Source organism: Dendropsophus ebraccatus, chromosome 1 (genome assembly GCF_027789765.1).
Source record: "Dendropsophus ebraccatus isolate aDenEbr1 chromosome 1, aDenEbr1.pat, whole genome shotgun sequence".
In the NCBI taxonomy this organism is placed as follows: domain Eukaryota; kingdom Metazoa; phylum Chordata; class Amphibia; order Anura; family Hylidae; genus Dendropsophus; species Dendropsophus ebraccatus.
The window spans coordinates 203,210,558-203,233,409 of NC_091454.1; the positions used below are offsets into that span (position 1 = coordinate 203,210,558).

At 45.4% G+C, this 22,852-nt stretch overlaps 1 protein-coding gene across 1 annotated transcript; it reads left to right on the forward strand.

Annotated features, from left to right (window-relative positions):
* The first annotated feature begins 1,555 nt into the window (after positions 1-1,555).
* VDAC3 (voltage dependent anion channel 3) lies at positions 1,556-21,642 on the forward strand. The gene is made up of 9 exons (XM_069944965.1): positions 1,556-1,652; positions 15,890-15,960; positions 16,407-16,456; positions 17,414-17,566; positions 17,651-17,703; positions 18,584-18,811; positions 18,906-19,056; positions 20,158-20,215; positions 20,951-21,642. Exons 2-9 carry the CDS (start codon positions 15,894-15,896, stop codon positions 21,040-21,042), a joined length of 852 nt encoding a protein of 283 aa, XP_069801066.1. The 5' UTR covers positions 1,556-1,652; positions 15,890-15,893; the 3' UTR covers positions 21,043-21,642.
* The last annotated feature ends 1,210 nt before the right edge of the window (positions 21,643-22,852 follow it).

The window sequence follows — 22,852 nt, forward strand, 5'->3', positions numbered from 1 at the left end:
TTCTGTGATGGATTACATAGTAAGAAAACGACATAAACACCATCACTATCAATCATAGTAACTAGCTCTGACATCACAATCACTATCTACTGATTGTAAAGCGAATGTACCACCTTACCTCCTATATGAAGTGTTACATACCACCAGATCTGTGCTTTAAATACCCTGCTGTGATCTTCTACCATCATCTGTGAGCAGTGGAGCCCTGAGGAACGTAAGGCAAAAATAGCCACTGCTGTGCTGACTCCATGACTGTAGGGACTAAACCTCATCTGGTATTAGAGCAGAATGAATCTAACCTGCTTCTATCTCCCTACAGTGCACTGGGGATGAAGCTATGTCTCTTACCTTCATCCTCAGCGCCTTTCCTGTGCAGTTGTAATGTAGTTCTCCGCCGGTACGGCCGTTTGGAGCACTGCTCCGCGCCCAGCATGCCCCGGCTAATGATTAGCAATGGAGCGGGTGGTCCAGATCAGAGGTCCGGACAGAGCACTTCATTACAACTGCACAGGAACGGCCCCAAGGACGACCATGCACTATAGGGGGCTAGCAGAAGGTTAGATTTGTCTGCAAACCAGGTATTCGGAATCTGCGGCTTTTCCACAAGAATTCCTTAGGGTCTATTTACACAGAAAGATTATCTGACAAAGATTTGAAGCCAAAGCCAGAAACAGACTATAAACAGAGATCAGGTTGTAAAGGAAAGCCTGAGATTTCTCCTCTTTTCAAATCCATTCCTGGCTTTGGCTTCAAATCTTTGGCAGATAATTTGTCAGATAATCTTTCTGTGTAAACGCACCATTAGGGCCATATTTTACACCAGTAGATTATCTGCCAGACTTTTTGAGCCAAAGCCAGGAATGGACTATAAACAGAGAACAGGTAATAAAGGAAAGACTGAGATTTCCCATCTTTTTAAATCCAGTCCTGGCTTTGGCTTACAAAAATCTGTCAGATAATCTGTTGGTGTAATAGGGCCCTTAGTGTGGATGTACCCTTATGGATCACACGTCTCTGTCTGATGGATGAGTCTGGTGAATACCAGGAGGACATTACCTACCTGACTGCACTGTGCCAGCTGTATGATGTTACAGTAGAGCTGTGGTTGAGCCTGCAGCAGTCATACAAGAATATGTCATAATATGATTTTATTTTTTATTTCACTCCTTGCAAACTATGGATTCTGCAGCAATAACGTATGAGAATTATATAAGCCACCCTTCCTTCAATGCTCTTAAAGGATTTTTAACCTAATTTACAATAAATTCTACATTTACACATAAGATACAACACTGTAAATAATTACATGCCCATATTATAATAATAGTCCCCCCCAGTAAGTATAGCCCCTCACTCCTAGTTTTTTTTCCTTCTCGTCGTGCGCTATTTTTTTTCCATAATTTTGGTATCTATACCATAGAGACCTAGCAGGGACGCTCTAGCCGGTAAGCAGCTCTATGGCGCTCACTGATCGGCAGACGAGCCGTTAGGTCCTCCAGCGCCTGCTGAGCCAATGACTGGATATTATTGTCTGCCTCCTCGCATTTGGGTGGGCGTGGCTGGGCGTGTCATGTGGACTTGGAGTAGTGGTGGTACATCCGCGCATGCGCCTGGGACACGGAGACGCAGAGGAGACCTTCAGCTGGGGACAGGTGACAGGGGCCGGGGCCGTGTGGGTGACCCGCCGGGTGTGGGGAGGCCGGGGAGGCGTATACATGGTGGGGGCACCTGGTGATGGAGCCGGGAGCAGGTGGGGACGGGGCTGTGAGGTGCTGAGCCGGGAGGTCACCCTCATGTGGTGTAGTGATGGAGGAGGATATACTGGGGAGGGGGCTGTGTGAGGGAGATAGGGAGAAAGCAAGATGGAGAGGGGATGGGCTGTGTGTGTGTGTAATACAGTGATGTGGGGAGGGGGTATCCTCATATATAATATAGGGAGGGGGTATCCTCATATATAATACAGTGATATACGGGAGGGGGTATCCTCATATATAATACAGTGATATACGGGAGGGGGTATCCTCATATATAATACAGTGATATATACCGGGAGGGGGTATCCTCATATATAATACAGTGATATACGGGAGGGAGTATCCTCATATATAATACAGTGATATAGGGGAGGGGGTATCCTCATATATAATACAGTGATATACGGGAGAGGGTATCCTCATATATAATACAGTGATATAGGGGAGGGGGTATCCTCATATATAATACAGTGATATAGGGGAGGGGGTATCCTCATATATAATACAGTGATATAGGGGAGGGGGTATCCTCATATATAATACAGTGATATATACTGGGAGGGGGTATCCTCATATATAATATAGTGATATACGGGAGGGGTATCCTCATATATAATACAGTGATATAGGGGAGGGGGTATCCTCATATATAATATAGTGATATAGGGGAGGGGGTATCCTCATATATAATACAGTGATATATACTGGGAGGGGGTATCCTCATATATAATATAGTGATATACGGGAGGGGTATCCTCATATATAATACAGTGATATAGGGGAGGGGGTATCCTCATATATAATACAGTGATATATACTGGGAGGGGGTATCCTCATATATAATACAGTGATATACGGGAGGGGTATCCTCATATATAATACAGTGATATAGGGGAGGGGGTATCCTCATATATAATACAGTGACATATACTGGGAGGGGGTATCCTCATATATAATATAGTGATATACGGGAGGGGTATCCTCATATATAATACAGTGATATAGGGGAGGGGGTATTCTCATATATAATACAGTGATATAGGGGAGGGGGTATTCTCATATAATACAGTGATATACGGGAGGGGGTATCCTCATATATAATACAGTGATATAGGGGAGGGGGTATCCTCATATATAATATAGTGATATACGGGAGATATCCTCATATATAATACACTGATCTACAGGAGGAGGTATCCTCATATATAATACAGTGATATATACCAGGAGGGGGTATCCTCATATATAATATAGGGAGGGGGTATCCTCATATATAATACAGTGATATATACCAGGAGGGGGTATCCTCATATATAATACAGTGATATACGGGGAGGGGGTATTCTCATATAATACAGTGATATACGGGAGGGGGTATCCTCATATATATAATACAGTGATATACGGGAGGGGGTATCCTCATATATATAATACAGTGATATAGGGGAGGGGGTATCCTCATATATATAATACAGTGATATACGGGAGGGGGTATCCTCATATATATAATACAGTGATATACGGGAGGGGGTATCCTCATATATAATACAGTGATATATACCGGGAGGGGGTATCCTCATATATAATACAGTGATATACGGGAGGGAGTATCCTCATATATAATACAGTGATATACGGGAGGGAGTATCCTCATATATAATACAGTGATATACGGGAGGGAGTATCCTCATATATAATACAGTGATATATACCGGGAGGGGGTATCCTCATATATAATATAGGGAGGGGGTATCCTCATATATAATACAGTGATATAGGGGAGGGGGTATCCTCATATATAATACAGTGATATACGGGAGGGGGTATCCTCATATATAATACAGTGATATAGGGGAGGGGGTATCCTCATATATAATATAGTGATATAGGGGAGGGGGTATCCTCATATATAATACAGTGATATACGGGAGGGGGTATCCTCATATATAATACAGTGATATATACCGGGAGGGGGTATCCTCATATATAATATAGGGAGGGGGTATCCTCATATATAATACAGTGATATAGGGGAGGGGGTATCCTCATATATAATACAGTGATATACGGGAGGGGGTATCCTCATATATAATACAGTGATATATACCGGGAGGGGGTATCCTCATATATAATATAGGGAGGGGGTATCCTCATATATAATATAGGGAGGGGATATCCTCATATATAATACAGTGATATACGGGGAGGGGGGATCTTCATATATAATACAGTGATATACGGGAGGGGGTATTCTCATATATAGTACAGTGATATACGGGAGGGGGTATCCTCATATATAATACAGTGATATACGGGAGGGGGTATCCTCATATATAATACAGTGATATATACCGGGAGGGGGTATCCTCATATATAATATAGGGAGGGGGTATCCTCATATATAATACAGTGATATACGGGGAGGGGGTATCTTCATATATAATATAGGGAGGGCGTATTTTCATATAATACATTGATATATAGGGAGGGGATATCCTCATAATACAGTGATATACGGGGAGGGGGTATCCTCATAATACAGTGATATACGGGGAGGGGGTATCCTCATATAATACAGTGATATACGGGGAGGGGGTATCCTCATATACAATACAGTGATATAGGGGAGGGGGTATCCTCATATAATACAGTGATATACGGGGAGGGGGTATCCTCATATAATACAGTGATATACGGGGAGGGGGTATCCTCATATAATACAGTGATATAGGGAAGGGGGTATCCTCATATAATACAGTGATATAGGGGAGGGGATATCCTCATAATACAGTGATATACGGGGAGGGGGTATCCTCATATATAATACAGTGATATACGGGAGGGGGTATTCTCATATATAATACAGTGATATACGGGAGGGGGTATCCTCATATATAATACAGTGATATACGGGGAGGGGGTATTCTCATATATAATATAGGGAGGGCGTATCCTCATATAATACATTGATATATAGGGAGGGGATATCCTCATATATAATACAGTGATATATAGGGAGGGGATATCCTCATAATACAGTGATATACGGGGAGGGGGTATCCTCATAATACAGTGATATAGGGGAGGGGGTATCCTCATATATAATACAGTGATATACGGGAGGGGATATCCTCATATAATACAGTGATCTAGGGGAGGGGATATCCTCATATAATACAGTGATCTAGGGGAGGGGGTATCCTCATATAATACAGTGATATACGGGAGGGGGTATCCTCATATATAATACAGAGATATACGGGGAGGGGGTATCCTCATATATATAATACAGTGATATAGGGTAGGGGGTATCCTCATATATAATACCCCCCTCCCTGTATATCACTGTATTATATATGAGGATACCCCCTCCCCGTATATCACTGTATTATATATGAGAATACCCCCTCCCCTATATCACTGTTTTATATATATGAGGATACCTCCTTCCCGTATATATCACTGTATTATATATATGAGAATACCCCCTCCCTGTATATCACTGTATTACATATGAGGATACCCCCTCCCCGTATATATCACTGTATCCTCATATAATACAGTGATATATACAGAGAAGGGGTATCCTCAAATATATATTACAGTGATATATACAGGGAAGGGGTATCCTCATATAATACAGTGATATATGGGGAGGGGGTATCCTCATATAATACAGTGATATATAGAATATACAAAATCTACCTACACTGACTAGGAATCCCCATACACAGTGTGAGGGTGCTGCTATATGAGGATACCCCCCTCCCTATATATCACTGTATTATATGAGAATACCCCCTTCCCTGTATATATCACTGTATTATATGAGAGTACCCCCCTCCCTGTATATATCACTGTATTATATGAGAATACCCCCTCCCTGTATATATCACTGTATTATATGAGAATACCCCCTCCCTGTATATATCACTGTATTGTATATGAGGATACCCCCCTCCCTGTATATATCACTGTATTATATGAGAATACCCCCTCCCTGTATATATCACTGTATTATATGAGGATACCCCCCTCCCTATATATCACTGTATTATATGAGAATACCCCCTCCCCGTATACCACTGTATTATATGAGAATACCCCCTCCCTGTATATATCACTGTATTATATGAGGATACCCCCCTCCCTATATATCACTGTATTATATGAGAATACCCCCTCCCTGTATATATCACTGTATTATATGAGGATACCCCCCTCCCTATATATCACTGTATTATATGAGAATACCCCCTCTCTGTATATATCACTGTATTATATGAGGATACCCCCCTCCCTATATATCACTGTATTATATGAGAATACCCCCTCCCTATATATCACTGTATTATATGAGAATACCCCCTCCCTGTATATATCATTGTATTATATGAGGATACCCCCCCCTCCCTGTATATATCACTGTATTATATGAGGATACCCCCCTCCCTGTATATATCACTGTATTATATGAGAATACCCCCCTCCCTGTTAGGGTGCTGCTATAAGAGTATACCCTCTATTAGGGCTCAGCGATAAGGCCAAAAAATAAAATTCTATTTTTTTTTTTAACATTTTTTGGGAAAATTTGATTTTAAATCTTGATTTTTTTTTCTTTTTGCTAAATAAACAGAACATTTTTCTCCCTGCAGCGTCAGATACCATTTTAATGACATTTGAGACAACAACTGTATTGCTTCCCAGTGTAACAGTGCTCCCCCTGTGCCCCTATGTAGTAGACAAGCCCCCTCTGTGCCCCACATAAATAGTTTTCCCAAATATGTGCCCTATGTACTCTGTGCCCTCATATAGTATAGGAGATCTTCTTTGTGCCTCCATCTAGGTAGAGTGTAGTAGTGGAGGTATAGTGGATATGGGGTGTAGTAGTACAGTTATAGATGAAGGGTGTAGTAGTACAGTTATAGATGAGGGGTGTAGTAGTAGTACATTTATAGATTAGGGGTGTAGTAGTATAGGTATAGATAAGGGGTGTAGTAGTAGTAGTATAGGTATAGATGAGGGGTGTAGTAGTAATAGTAGTATAGATGAGGGGTGTAGTAGTAGTATAGGTATAGATGAGGGGTGTAGTAGTAGTACAGTTATAGATTAGGAGTGTAGTAGTATAGGTATAGATGCGGGGTGTAGTAGTATAGATGAGGGGTGTAATAGTAGTACAGTTATAGATTAGGAGTGTAGTAGTATAGGTATAGATGAGGGGTGTAGTAGTATAGGTATAGATGAGGGGTGTAGTAGTATAGATGAGGGGTGTAGTAGTATAGGTATAGATGAGGGGTGTAGTAGTAGTATAGGTATAAATGAGGGGTGTAGTAGTATAGGTATAGATGTATAGATGAGGGGTGTAGTAGTATAGGTATAGATGAGGGGTGTAGTAGTAGTATAGGTGAGGGGTGTAGTAGTAGTATAGGTATAGATGAGGGGTGTAGTAGTATAGATGAGGGGTGTAGTAGTAGTACAGTTATAGATTAGGAGTGTAGTAGTATAGGTATAGATGAGGGGTGTAGTAGTACAGTTATAGATGAGGGGTGTAGTAGTATAGGTATAGATGTATAGATGAGGGGTGTAGTAGTATAGGTATAGATGAGGGGTGTAGTAGTAGTATAGGTATAGATGCGGGGTGTAGTAGTATAGATGAGGGGTGTAGTAGTAGTACAGTTATAGATTAGGAGTGTAGTAGTATAGGTATAGATGAGGGGTGTAGTAGTAGTATAGGTATAGATGAGGGGTGTAGTAGTAGTATAGATGAGGGGTGTAGTAGTAGTATAGGTATAGATGAGGGGTGTAGTAGTATAGATGAGGGGTGTAGTAGTAGTACAGTTATAGATTAGGAGTGTAGTAGTATAGGTATAGATGAGGGGTGTAGTAGTACAGTTATAGATGAGGGGTGTAGTAGTAGTATAGGTATAGATGAGATTGTAGTAGTAGTATAGGTATAGATTAGGGGTGTAGTAGTAGTAGTATAGATTTATAGATGAGGGGTGTTGTATTAGTATAGATGAGGGGTGTAGTAGTAGTAGTAGTATAGGTATAGATGAGGGGTGTAGTAGTATAGGTATAGATGAGGGGTGTAGTAGTAGTATAGGTATAAATGAGGGGTGTAGTAGTAGTAGTATAGGTATAGATGAGGGGTGTAGTAGTAGTAGTATAGGTATAGATGAGGGGTGTAGTAGTATAGGTATAGATGAGGGGTGTAGTAGTAGTCAGGGCTGTGGAGTCGGAGTCGTGGAGTTGGAGCTAGCTTTGGCTGGAGTCGGGGTCGGAAAAAAATGTACCGACTCCAGCTTTAAAAAAAATCTTTAAAAAATGTAGAATTGAATTGAAACAAGTTTTGCTCATGAATATATATTATAAGCAACATTCTAATAGGACACTGGCCCTATCAGATAAGGGTGGTCGGGGAATATATCAGTAATAGGACACTGGCCCTATTACATAAGGGTGGTCGGGGAATATATCAGTAATAGGACACTGGCCCTATTACATAAGGGTGGTCGGGGAATATATCAGTAATAGGACACTGGCCCTATTACATAAGGGTGGTCGGGGAATATATCAGTAATAGGACACTGGCTCTATTACATAAGGGTGGTCGGGGAATATATCAGTAATAGGACACAGGCCCTATTAGATAAGGGTGGTCAGGGAACAGTTGTCAGTCACTATTTGGTAGTTTGTTTCTGAGCTGGAAGAGTCCATTGTGTGGGGGGAGATCTGTGCTGTTCTCTTCCTGGATGCTGGATGACTGTATTTGAGCAGTAGTGTAATATGAAGATATCCGGTGTAATATAGAGGAGGAGGAGAAGACATAAGTAGTGTAGCAGTAACCTCAGTCCTCAGTGTGGTGTTTTCTCTCTGGGAGAAGATTGTGTGTTTTTCTTCAGTGTTCTATGGCTGCAGTAGGCTGTGTGTGTGTGTGCTATGACTACAGCAGGCTGTGTGTGTGTGCTATGGCTGCAGTAGGCTGTGTGTGTGTGTGCTATGGCTGCAGTAGGCTGTGTGTATGTGTGCTATGGCTGCAGTAGGCTGTGTGTATGTGTGCTATGACTACAGCAGGCTGTGTGTGTGTGTGCTATGGCTGCAGTAGGCTGTGTGTATGTGTGCTATGACTACAGCAGGCTGTGTATGTGTGCTATGGCTGCAGTAGGCTGTGTGTATGTGTGCTATGGCTGCAGCAAGCTGTGTGTGTGTATGTGTGCTATGGCCGCAGCAGGCTGTGTGTGTGTGGTGTGCGCTATGGCTGCAGCAAGCTGTGTGTGTGTGCTATGGCTGCAGTAGGCTGTGTGTGTGCTATGGCTGCAGCAGGCTGTGTGTGTGTATGTATGTGTGCTATGGCTGCAGCAGGCTGTGTGGGTGTGTGTGTATGCTATGGCTGCAGCAGGCTGTGTGTGTGTATGCTATGGCTGCAGCAGGCTGTGTGTGTGTATACTATGGCTGCAGCAGGCTGTGTGTGTATACTATGGCTGCAGCAGGCTGTGTGTGTGTATGCTATGGCTGCAGCAGGCTGTGTGCGTGTATACTATGGCTGCAGCAGGCTGTGTGTGTGTGTGTGCTATGGCTGCAGCAGGCTGTGTGGGTGTGTGTGTGTATGCTATGGCTGCTGCAGGCTGTGTGTGTGTATGCTATGGCTGCAGCAGGCTGTGTGTGTGTATACTATGGCTGCAGCAGGCTGTGTGTGTGTATACTATGGCTGCAGCAGGCTGTGTGTGTGTATGCTATGGCTGCAGCAGGCTGTGTGTGTGTATACTATGGCTGCAGCAGGCTGTGTGTGTGTGTGCTATGGCTGCAGTAGGCTGTGTGTGTGTGTGCTATGGCTGCAGTAGGCTGTGTGTATGTGTGCTATGACTACAGCAGGCTGTGTGTGTGCTATGGCTGCAGTAGGCTGTGTGTATGTGTGCTATGACTACAGCAGGCTGTGTATGTGTGCTATGGCTGCAGTAGGCTGTGTGTATGTGTGCTATGGCTGCAGCAAGCTGTGTGTGTGTATGTGTGCTATGGCCGCAGCAGGCTGTGTGTGTGTGGTGTGCGCTATGGCTGCAGCAAGCTGTGTGTGTGTGCTATGGCTGCAGTAGGCTGTGTGTGTGCTATGGCTGCAGCAGGCTGTGTGTGTGCTATGGCTGCAGCAGGCTGTGTGTGTGTGTGTATGTATGTGTGCTATGGCTGCAGCAGGCTGTGTGTGTGTATGCTATGGCTGCAGCAGGCTGTGTGTGTGTATACTATGGGTGCAGCAGGCTGTGTGTGTGTATGCTATGGCTGCAGCAGGCTGTGTGTGTGTATGCTATGGCTGCAGCAGGCTGTGTGTGTGTATACTATGGCTGCAGCAGGCTGTGTGTGTGTGTGCTATGGCTGCAGTAGGCTGTGTGTGTGTGTGCTATGACTACAGCAGGCTGTGTGTGTGTGCTATGGCTGCAGTAGGCTGTGTGTATGTGTGCTATGACTACAGCAGGCTGTGTGTGTGCTATGGCTGCAGTAGGCTGTGTGTATGTGTGCTATGACTACAGCAGGCTGTGTGTGTGTGCTATGGCTGCAGTAGGCTGTGTGTATGTGTGCTATGGCTGCAGCAAGCTGTGTGTGTGTATGTGTGCTATGGCCGCAGCAGGCTGTGTGTGTGTGGTGTGCGCTATGGCTGCAGCAAGCTGTGTGTGTGTATGCTATGGCTGCAGCAGGCTGTGTGTGTGTATACTATGGGTGCAGCAGGCTGTGTGTGTGTATACTATGGGTGCAGCAGGCTGTGTGTGTGTATGCTATGGCTGCAGCAGGCTGTGTGTGTGTATACTATGGGTGCAGCAGGCTGTGTGTGTGTATACTATGGCTGCAGCAGGCTGTGTGTGTGTATGCTATGGCTGCAGCAGGCTGTGTGTGTGTATACTATGGCTGCAGCAGGCTGTGTGTGTGTGTGCTATGGCTGCAGTAGGCTGTGTGTGTGTGTGCTATGACTACAGCAGGCTGTGTGTGTGTGCTATGGCTGCAGTAGGCTGTGTGTATGTGTGCTATGACTACAGCAGGCTGTGTGTGTGCTATGGCTGCAGTAGGCTGTGTGTATGTGTGCTATGACTACAGCAAGCTGTGTGTGTGTATGTGTGCTATGGCCGCAGCAGGCTGTGTGTGTGTGGTGTGCGCTATGGCTGCAGCAAGCTGTGTGTGTGTGCTATGGCTGCAGTAGGCTGTGTGTGTGCTATGGCTGCAGCAGGCTGTGTGTGTGCTATGGCTGCAGCAGGCTGTGTGTGTGTGTGTGTGTGTGTGTGTGTGTATGTATGTGTGCTATGGCTGCAGCAGGCTGTGTGTGTGTATGCTATGGGTGCAGCAGGCTGTGTGTGTGTATACTATGGGTGCAGCAGGCTGTGTGTGTGTATACTATGGCTGCAGCAGGCTGTGTGTGTGTATGCTACGGCTGCAGCAGGCTGTGTGTATGCTATGGCTGCAGCAGGCTGTGTGTGTATACTATGGCTGCAGCAGGCTGTGTGTGTGTGTGTGTATGCTATGGCTGCAGCAGGCTGTGTGTGTGTGTATGCTATGGCTGCAGCAGGCTGTGTGTGTGTATGCTATGGCTGCAGCAGGCTGTGTGTGTGTATGCTATGGCTGCAGCAGGCTGTGTGTGTGTGTATGCTATGGCTGCAGCAGGCTGTGTGTGTGTGTGTGTGCTATGGCTGAAGCAGGCTGTGTGTGTGTGTATACTATGGCTGCAGCAGGCTGTGTGTGTGTGTGTGTGTGCTATGGCTGAAGCAGCCTGTGTGGGTGTGTGTGTATGTATGCTATGGCTGCAGCAGGCTGTGTGTGTGTGTGCTATGGCTGCAGCAGGCTGTGTGGGTGTGTGTGTGTGTGTGTGTGTGTGTGTGTGTGTGTGTGCGTGCTATGGCTGAAGCAGGTTGTGTGTGTGTGTGCTATGGCTGAAGCAGGTTGTTAGTGTGTGTGTATGCTATGGCTGCAGCAGGCTGTGTGTGTGTGCGTGCTATTGCGTGACCCCACAGTGACCTTCTATATCACTATGTGTGACCCCTCACTATATCACTATGTGTGACCCCTCTATATCACTATGGCTGACCTCTATATTACAGGGATCTGGCATTGTTAGCAGTGTTTCTGTGTGTATGGTGAATAATTAGTCAGAAACACAGAAGAAGTCGCCCCAGGATCATGTAGGACATTAGGGAGAAGCTGCTGAGCAAGTGTGATAAATAACTCCCCTGGTATATGACTGGCCATTTATGAAGGAGCGAGAGTCGGTCCTGATAAAATTCAGGAGTCGGAGTTTGAGTCAGAGCTGTGGCTTACCGACTCCACAGCCCTGGTAGTAGTAGTATCGGTATAGATGTATAGATGAAGGGTGTAGTAGTAGTAGTATAGGTATAGATGAGGGGTGTAGTAGTAGTAGTATAGGTATAGATGAGGGGTGTAGTAGTATAGGTATAGATAAGGGGTGTAGTAGTAGAGGTATAGATGAGGGGTGTAGTAGTATAGGTATAGATAAGGGGTGTAGTAGTATAGGTATAGATAAGGGGTGTAGTAGTAGTAGTAGAGGTAGAGATAAGGGGTGTAGTAGTACAGTTATATTTTGGGGGTGACTGAGGCAGACTGAGGGGGACTGGGCAGCTGAGGGTGATTGGGGCAGGTGGGGGTCAATGGGGCAGCTGGAGATGGAGGCAGGAGGGCACATAGCCCTCCTCCTCTCCTCACCTCTGCACACACGCTCCCCTCCTGGCCAGACATGCAGGTCCCCGGTCTCTGGAGGAGGCCGCGGTGACTGTAGAATAAGGTGATAGCGTCGCTGCGGGTCCTTGAGCTGTACAGCAGTATCAGGGGGTGCAGTGTACCCCCCGATCCCGTTGTACAGCTCCATGACCCGCAGCGACGCTATCACCTTATTCTACAGTCACCGCGGCCTCCTCCAGAGACCGGGGACCTGCATGTCTGGCCAGGAGGGGAGCGGGACGTCATGTGTAAGGGACGGGGGGCAGGTCAGCCTGCTCTGTCAAGCAGCTGGAGGCCGTCATCCGGACCGGCCGCCCTCCCTGCAGCTCACCGCTCTGCCCGCTTGTCACTGTAATGCCCGCCCTGCAGCTCATCCTGCCTCGGCCACTGAATGGCTGAGCTGCCTTGAGACGTCACAGCGCGATCCGGGACTCGGCGCTGTGACTGGCAGCTTCTATATCCACCCCCTCCCCGGCCATAAACGAAAAATAACCCTGGCCCGGAGTACCTCTTTAATGGGTAACCAGTGCAGTGACTGGCACAGAAGGGAGATATCAGTATAACAGCTGGAGAGGAAGATGAGGATCACACTGGCTGGGATTCCCTGGGTTACTATACACAGTGTGAGGGTGCTGGTATATAAGGACACCCCCTATATACATACACCCCCTATATCACTGTATTATATGAGGATCACACTGGCCGGGATTCCCTGGGTTACTATACACAGTGTGAGGGTGCTGGTATATAAGGACACCCCCTATATACATACACCCCCTATATCACTGTATTATATGAGGATCACACTGGCCGGGATTACTGGGTTACTATACACAGTGTGAGGGTGCCGGACACCAGAAAGGTCATAGTGACGGCGACACCACATGACTGGTGGATTACACATACAGGACCCAGTGAGAGGGAGGGGGGGGGGCTGTATTTGAAGGGACACTGAAATCTAAACTCTGTTGCCTTCTGTTGTCAGCCATGTCAGGCTGTAGTGTTCCTCAGTGGGATTATTGCTCTCATATCTTTACATACATTTAATTACCAAGTGATGGTCCAGGACCCCAAGGTTCCCCAGGAGACCACCTATTGTCTGGTGTCCTTATTGGCAGACTGTCCCTTTATTTTTTGAATTTTTATATGGAAGGGGGGGGGGGGGGTTGCTGGTCCAGCTCTGCTACATCTGCAGTCCTTGTGCCCGCTATGGTGTAGAGTCTTCTAAGATACAAGACAGTATGAGGAGAGACGTGTATAGTAAAACCCCCCGGGGGGAGGAATGTCGCCCGTCTAGATCCGGCACGTTCTCTGCTGCCGACCCCTACAGCTGTCATGGCCTCTCCTGGATTCTGCTGCTATATTCCACTACAATTTATCCAGGTCTTCCATGAAGAGAACCAAAGCCGCAGTGTCTACTGACATCAGCACGTTCTATAGATGCACCACCACACTCACCTCATCGCTTTCTGGCTTTGCTGAAAACTACATGACACCTCCTGCAGGTGCTATGATGGTGAACGTCACCAGCGGAAATCCATAGGACGGAGGACCCCAACCGATAGCTCTTAAGCAACTGGAAAACTACAACTCCCATCATGCCCTGACAGTAGTTTGTAACGGCTAGTGAGCCATAGATTGGGAGTAGTAGATTTGCAATAGCTGGAAAGCGGCAGGATGGGAGTGGTAGTTTTGGCACACTGCTGTAGAGGACATCTGTCATGATTTATAGGCCGGCTCAGCTGCACATACTTTCCAGTAGGACTGGGAATATACTGGTGGGATCACGTGCCGCCCAGCCACTGATCTCCTTTCATACTGGCAGTAATAGCAGCTGGGTGGGCTTTAGATATGATGGGCAGCTGAAGACCCTCGGCTCTGCTATGTCAGCCTAGTGAATGCCTCCGGCTAGTGATCAGTAATGGTGACGGGTCATGTGTAATCCTCATAGAGCAGGACCTTAAAGGGGTCATCCAGCTAAAATCTTTTTCTTAAAAATGAACTGGTTTCAGAAAGTTATTTAGATTTGTAATTTACTTCTATTTAAAAATCTTCAGTCTTCCAGTACTTATCAGCTGCTGTATGCCCTGCAGGAAGTGGTATATTCCTTTCTGCTGCCACCTCTCTCCATGTCTTCAGCAGTGCCTGCAGATTGGGGGAGGAATGCTACCCTTCTGCTTCACCAGCTCCGGCCTGGTCTGCTCTTTTTCATATATTCCTTCCATTATTGCACTGATACACTGTAACAAACAATCAGCTGTGAACAGATGTGCATCTAGCTTAGCCTGGATATAATTGCAGCAAACCATTGGAGTATTCAGCCTCCTAGTGTTTTTCCCCATTCACTGACAGCAAGCGGAGAGCCTGAAAGTTCTCGGTATACAATGACTTGAGTCTGTGGAAGCCTGAGGATGAGCACTCTGGTTGTCCTCGCTAAGATTAGTATTTTAATGCTATTTAAAAATGTCCAGCCTTCCAGTACTTATCAGCTGCTGTATGTCCTGCAGGAAGTGGTGCATTCTTTCCAGTCTGACACAGTGCTCTCTGCTGCCACCTCTGTCTATGTCAGGAACTGTCCAGAGCAGGAGAGGTTTTCTATGGGGATTTGCTGCTTCTCTGGACAGTTCCTGACATGGACAGAGATGGCAGCAGAGAGCACTGTGTCAGACTGGAAAGAATACACCACTTCCTGCAGGACATATAGCAGCTGAAAAGTACTGGAAGACTGGATATTATCCAATAGAATTAAATTACAAATGAACACCAGTTGATCTAAAAGGGGAAAAAAATATTTCTCCAGAGTACTACTTTAAAGGGGTTATTCAGACTTAGAAAAACATGGGCACTTGTTCTCATGTTGTTTGTGGGTTTTGCAGCTCAGTTCCATTTAAGTGAATGGAGCTGAATTGTAATTCCATATACAACCAGAGAACAAGGGTGGCACTTTTTTTTTTTCATCTTTTTCTCATCCTTTAAATGTTGGGCTATTAGTTTGGCATGAGACTGTACTTGCCTTATTCCGGATTATCAGAGTTGGTAGATCAGGCCCTTCACCTGTAGTCCGGACGCCTCGCTTGTAGATCTGCATACGCTGTCTCTGCGGCCTCCTGTGTATTCTGATCTTTTAAAGAGATTAGATCATGAAATAAATAAGAGGCTTACAGGAGCCTGGCCCGCACCTCGGCTGTGAGAAGGGGATGAGCCCTCGTATCGCTGCAATGGATCACGTATCCTGTCACTGACTAGACAACACGCGTGGCTAAGCTGTGGTGTGAGCCTTCCCAGATGTCCGCAGTGTGGCTGCATATAGTCAGTGTGTGTATATGGCCGTCGCTGGGTAACAGTGAGACAAACGTCACAGATTGAAGAAGATGATGATACTAGTAAAGGATATCGAGCTGAGCTTTGTTCTCCATCTTCCCTTGTAGAGCCATGGCCGTGCCACCAAACTACGCAGACCTGGGCAAATCCGCCCGTGATGTTTTCAACAAAGGATACGGTGAGTGAGAGAGCCGACCGTACGTCATTCTCATTGTGTCCGTGACCCAGACCCTTGTGGTCACCATGACAGGATGTAATAGAGCACAGGCGTCAAACTCCCAGCCCTCCAACTACAATTCCCATCATGCCTGGACAGCCAAAGCTAAGGCTATGACTGTCCAGGCATGATGGGAATTGTAATTTTGGGCTGCGAGTAGACTTGTCCAGATAAGAAAAACATGGCTGCATTTGTCCCTAAAAACAGTGACGCATACTGTGTCCACAGGTTGTGTGTAGTATTGCAGCTCCAATAGAATTGAGCTGCAGTACCGGACATGGCCTGTAAACAGATGTGGTGCTGTTTCTGGAGAAAGCAGAGAGTTTTCTTCTTATTCTGGGCCATATACTCTTAGTTGTTCTCCCCCGGGATGCCTGCAGTAATGATGCTTTGTCTTCTTCTTATAGGGTTCGGGCTAGTAAAGTTGGACCTCAAAACAAAATCCTCCAGCGGAGTGGTAAGTCCTAGGGCAGCATCCATCTTCTACAGCTACTGGGAGTCAAGTGCCGATAGTTCCAGTTTTGCAGGAACCCAGACTTTAAAGGAGAACACAAATGTCATGAAGCATGGAGAGGGGGGGGGGGGGGGGGGGAATAATAAACTAACTATACTTACCTATCCTCGTGCCCTGTATCGCCGCTGCCGGGTTATGTTCACAGCAGCTGGTGACCTGCAGCTCTTCCAGCTGCAACATCATGTACCCGGCTCTTCCAGCTGCAACATTGCACACAGGCTGGCTTAGCAATTGCCCGCTCAGCTAGTCACTGGGGCAGTATCTGACCCCAGTCAATGATTGGCAATCACTCAGCCGGGTACATGACATTTATTGCAGCTGGAAGAGCCAGGTACGTTTCCAGCCAAAAATGACATTTGGGGCTGTCAGTGGAACCCAGTATTGATGCAACGGAGGCACAGGGTGGGGTGAGTTTAGGTTGTTTATTATTTTCCCGCACCCCCCTGCCTTCCTCCCTTTTATAGATTTGGAGGGACTTCTCCTTTAAGTTTGCTCATCTCTGTGATATGTGGAGATGCAGCAGAGCGGAGTTTATGCTGTGTTATTACATACATTGGCATGTTTCTCCATATCACGCATAATCTATTGTTATAGCTTTGTATGTTCTATCTACTAGATGCTAGTGTAAAATATTCTAGGCAGAGTGCTTTGCTGGACATAACAATGTTTTCTCTTGTCCCCCATGCTGCATGGGATCCTACAGATGGTAAGTCACTGGGACAGTATAGTGAGACACTACATTACATTTTGTTGCGATTATACAGTGGCTAAGGGTGCCCCCAAATATGTACATACCCCAACCTAAAGTGTCAGTGTGTATGCTAGCGGGGCAATGTAGACAACCCATTCTATTCCTCCTGTGTCCCCTATGGCTCTTCTCACAAGTTATTATAATTGCAGGAGTTCACAAGCAGCGGATCTTCAAACACCGATACAGGCAAAGCATCTGGAAGCCTGGAGACAAAGTACAAGATGAAGGAGGCAGGAATCACCTTCACCCAGAAGTGGAATACGGACAACACTTTGGGGACTGAGGTCGCCATAGAGGACAAGGTGAGAGGCGGCCGCAGTTCTGGACGTCTTACCCGAATCTAGTAGGAGGTGGGATACATTCTGCTTCTCTTTTTGTTTATGCAGCTGGCGACGGGCTTGAAGCTGGCGTTGGATACCACATTTGTACCTAATACTGGGTGAGTGGCCTTGCTCTTTATATCGATTAGTAGTTCATACGACATGGACAAGAGCTCAGCAGTTGCGTCATGTTTGATGACGTTCTATTGGTGGGATACTGTTGCCCTCTATGATAGCTGATATGTCAGGAGTATGGAAACAAGAAATTGAGGGACCATATGACATATGCTGATTTCTCATAGGCCACACAGCCTTAAAGGGGTTGTTCAGTGAAAAACTTTTCTTTCAAATCAACTGGCGTCAGAAAGTTATATAGATTTGTAATTTACTTCTATTAAAAAATCTCAAGTCATTCCATACTTATTAGCTGCTGTATGTCCTGCAGGAAATGTTGTTTTATTTTCATTCTGACACAGTGCTCTCTGTTGCCACCTCTGGACGAGACAGGAACTTTGTCTGGGTTTTCTATGAATCCCCATAGAAAACCTCTCCTGCTCTGGACAGTTCCTGTCTCGGCCAGAGATGTCAGCAGAGAGCACTGTGTCAGACTGAAAATAAAACACTTCCTGCAGGACATACAGTAGCTAATAAGTATAGGAAGACTTGACATTTTTTTTTAATAGTAGTAAATTACAAATCTATATCTTTCTGATACCAGTTGATTTGAAAGAAAACATTTTTTCGCTGGACAACCCCTTTAACATCCCTTATCCTAATAATGCATGTTTTATGGGACCCCCCCAAATTAATTCAGACCCAATGTACAGCTGCACAAGCTGAAGTAGAAAAACAAACATACTAGTGGTGGGTGGGGGGACGACATCTCTCCTTGTCACCCTGCCAGTGCATGTGGTTAAGTTGCCTTCACCTGTACCAGACACTCTGCCATGGATCCCAGTTTTGAAAATACTGATATAGATGTTTATTTTTTTCTGACAGTAAAAAGAGTGCCAAACTGAAGACTTCCTATAAGAGAGAGTATGCCAACCTGGGAGTGGATGTTGATCTGGATCTGGCTGGTCCCACTATATATGGCTGGGGCGTCCTGGGCTACCAAGGTTGGTTGGCTGGCTACCAGATGGCCTTTGACACTGCCAAGTCCAGACTGGCACAGAATAACTTTGCACTGGGCTACACAGCGGGAGACTTCCAGCTGCACACAAACGTGTAAGTACCTTATAGAACACCAATATCTCTATAATAATGGCAAGCCTTCTCTATCTACATGATGGGGTTGTGTCCTTTTTTTTTTTCTTTTTAGGAACGATGGCACAGAGTTTGGAGGTTCTATCTACCAGAAGGTCAATAAGGACGTGGAGACCTCAGTGAGCCTGGCGTGGAGTGCAGGCAGCAACAACACTCGCTTTGGTATTGGAGCCAAGTACCAGCTGGACTCAAACACCACACTGTCTGTAAGTATGCCATGGGGACAGCATCTACACACAGGGAGGAAAAAAGAATAGATCTTTACAATGGTTATAGATATTACCGCATTCTTTATAAAACACTGTTCAGTGACCGGAAAGCCAGTGCTTATCCAGCATTAGGAAAACATGGCCACTTTCTTCCAGAGACAGCACCACTCTTGTCTCCAGGTTGGGTGCAGGTTTTGCAACAATTTTTTTTTTTTAATGCTGGATGACTCTTTTATAGGGGATATCCAGAATTAGGGTTGACATTAAGGAATTTGCACAGAGAAGTTCCCAAGGATACCACTGCTCGCATCTCCGCTCATCCCATAGACTCCATTGTATGGTGAGGCGGATTCCACCCTCTGCGCAAAGAATTTACATGTCCATCCTTTGGGCAGACGGCGGAATCCACCTGACCATAAAATAGAGTCAATGGGATTGGCGGAGATGCGAGCAGTGGAATCTGCGGTTTCCTCAGTGTGAATGTATCTTTAGAGAAAAAACTAATTTCTTCCAAAAACTGTTGTCAGGTTGTGTGTGATATTACAGCTCAATTCTTCATAGGTTATTACTGTCCACCCTAACATGTATCAGCAATGCAGGGAACATCCGGATTGTTCTGTCCGCTTGCTGCAGATCCTTGCATCGCCACTATGAGACGTGTAAGGATGGACAGTAATAAACTCAATAGCTGCAGCCCTCTCGCTTCAAGCAGCTGGATGCTGGGGGTATCAGACATCCCCACTGATGTGCACCGATCCAGGTTAGATAATCCATTTAAAATTTGAGGTGGCAGGAGAACTTTGAGGTATACCTACTACAGGTAGCCATCTATAGGCATACAGTGGCATCTATCACTTTTATATACGCTTTTTTTTTTGCCTCCTGTATGGAATAATAAAGAATGCTGCACTGATACATAACAACACAAGGGACACTTGTAATAGCCTTGATCTGGTGTATAGAGGTCTATGGATTCATATGGGGGATTTTCCAGCACAACTGCAGTGTGACAGCAGATTAAATCCAGTATTCTTTTCAATAGATGTGTGTAGATTCTTGGCTAACCCCCCCCCCCCCCCCCCCTGTTCTTTCCCCTAGGCCAAAGTTAACAATGCCAGCCTGATTGGAGTCGGCTACACACAGACCCTGAGACCTGGTATGTGCCTCATCACCTGACTTCTACATATTGTAGCCCTAAATTCTGCTCTGTATGCTATCAGCCTCATTAGTTCACATTGTGTTTTTCCTGATCCAGCATAGAAATTTAGCTCATACCGCTGCTGCTCAGTGGACCTCACTGACTTGGTTCTGTCTGTGCTGCAATATTCTTCCTGTCAAATAAGATGGAATCAGTTGTCTAAACTATTATTGGGAAAGTCAGCCATATTGAAAGTAGTAACCAGTCACTGTACAGCTTTTATTTTACCAAAGCAGTTTACAAGCTGCAACCTGGACTGATTATTCTTTTAGTAACCAGATCTTTTTTGGAGGGGTCTTATTTGGTATGGTCAGCCTCCCCTATTTCCCTGCCTATTGTGTACATCCAGCCTTCTGCAAGCTGTAGCCTAAGACCTGGGGGCCATTCACATGTCCACAGTATACAGACTGTATACTGTGAATGGGACCTTAGAGCTCCCAGCATCATAATGAATGAAGTCAGGATCTTTGAAACGGTTTAAATAATTGCGCTACTGTACTGACACAGCATATCAGTACAGTAGTGCAAAAGTTTAAACAGTTCTGGACCTTTCCGACATAATCACGAATGATGAGTTTGGGACTTCTGAGGTTTGCTTCACAGTATACAGTCTGTACAGGGAACATATATTGCAGGTATGTGAATGGGCGCTTAATAGATGTGATTTTTCTCATTTACTGCTCTTCTTTCCAGGTGTGAAGTTGACTGTATCTGCTCTGGTCAATGCAAAGAGTTTCAGCACCGGAGGCCACAAGGTGGGGCTGGGCTTTGAGCTAGAAGCATAACATGGTAGTAGGTAGTCTATGAAGATCCACCAGCCCTGACCCTTCTTCCCTCCAGAGACTCCCACGAAACAGATGTGATATCACGTACACACAGAGCATGAGATGTACAAGCAGTGCTGAGACGTGTTCTGTCCCTTACAGAGCAGTCACATACATGGCTGCAGGAATGGACAACACTGCCCCCTGGTGGCCACCTCGACATCCTTCTCAGCAAGGGGCTGCAGGGGTGTTAAAATGATCATAAACCCCATTCAGACATCTTTTGTTTCCCCAGTCTGTTTCAGCAGCAATAGATCATTCAGTTCCCGCATACACTACATCCTACCCCGCCTAGTTTTCTGGACGTTTCTGTTTAGCTCCTCGGTGTATTTGGGCGATATTCTTGTCATTATAGACCACGACACCCTAGGTTCACTGCACTAATCCCCCTCCTCTCCCCCAAATAGCTGCTTTACCATGGAAGTTGTGTGTTCACATCAGGGTGGGGGAGGGTCCCAGGTCTTTACTGCTCACATACTAGTGAGGAACAGCAGTGTACACCCCACTGTCCAGAGTGTGCTCATCAAGTTACTGAATAAAGATGGCCACCCTTACATTGGATGGAGCATTTCTTGTCTGGTCTTGTTACTTCATGTATAAGTTTTATCTCCTTTTAGGATAGGGTGATAAATAAAGTCCACTATGTCAATCATAAAATGCTTGTTATAAGGAAGAGAACTTATAGAGCACGTGTTAACCCCAGGCCCTGTAACAAAACTGCAATTCCCATCATGCCTAGCCAAAGCTTTGGCTATCTAGGCATGATGTGAATTGTAGTTGCGTAACAGCTGGGGTGCCCCCTATTGTAGAGGAACAAGGATGTTCTACATCAACAGCAGCTGGAACTGTGGCTTTTATTGTCAGGCTGTAATGTTCCCTCTGTACAGTACATATATAGTCACTCATGATATAAATAACCCAATACTGAGCATTTACGCAGGAACCTGACCCAGACATAGCAGATGGTCTGCGGCCCTGGACTCATTAGAATACACTGTCGTTACTGGTAGTTGCTTGTGTTTCCCAGGAGGTTTATGTGCAAAATGAATGGTCCCAGCCTCTGCACGGCAATCTGAGCCTATGGACAATGGTACATGACCCCCTGCATTTACCATATTTATCAGGAGTTGCCTGGAGCATAATTGATCCTGCTTCCCACACCCCCAGTGACTGACAGCTGGACAGACCGTCATATAAGAAATGCTGTCTGTGACTGTGTGGGTGGAAGAAGCAGAATTCACAAGCTTTAAAAAAGGATTATCTAGGCTTAGAAAAACATGGCTGCTTTCTCAGTTTAATTGAAGTTAATGGAGCTGAATTGTAATACTGGACACAACCTGAGGACAGGGGTGGTGCTGTTATTGTAAGAAAGCAGCTGTGCTTTTTCTGATCCTGGTTAACACCTTTAACCATCCATGGACGGAGGAAGCAGGTCTCGTTGATGCTCTATGGATGGAGGGGGAAGCAGGACCTCTCTGTTCCATGGCAGAAGTTCAGCATTCTTTTACATGAAATAATGCATCAAAGACAGTGATATACCAACAGGCTCAACATCTTTTCCACTCTCCTTTGCTACCTTCAGATAGGAGAGCTGACACTTTCAATTCCTTGAAAACCCATTTAACTGTACAGCCAGCAATACATACTATATCACTTCAAAACAAACAAAACTTTACAATCTTGCTGCATGCAAAAAAAAAATAAAAAAATTCCATATGACCACATTTATCGCCACAGCAGATGTGAGAATTATTTTGTAAAAAGTAAATAA

Coding starts and splice junctions, on each gene's coding strand:
- VDAC3 (XM_069944965.1), top strand. CDS start 15,894: ATGGCCGTGCCACCAAACTACGCAGACCTGGGCAAATCCGCCCGTGAT. Junction 17,704..18,583: donor ACATTTGTACCTAATACTGG/GTGAGTGGCCTT, acceptor TTTTTCTGACAG/TAAAAAGAGTGCCAAACTGA. Junction 19,057..20,157: donor ACTCAAACACCACACTGTCT/GTAAGTATGCCA, acceptor TCTTTCCCCTAG/GCCAAAGTTAACAATGCCAG.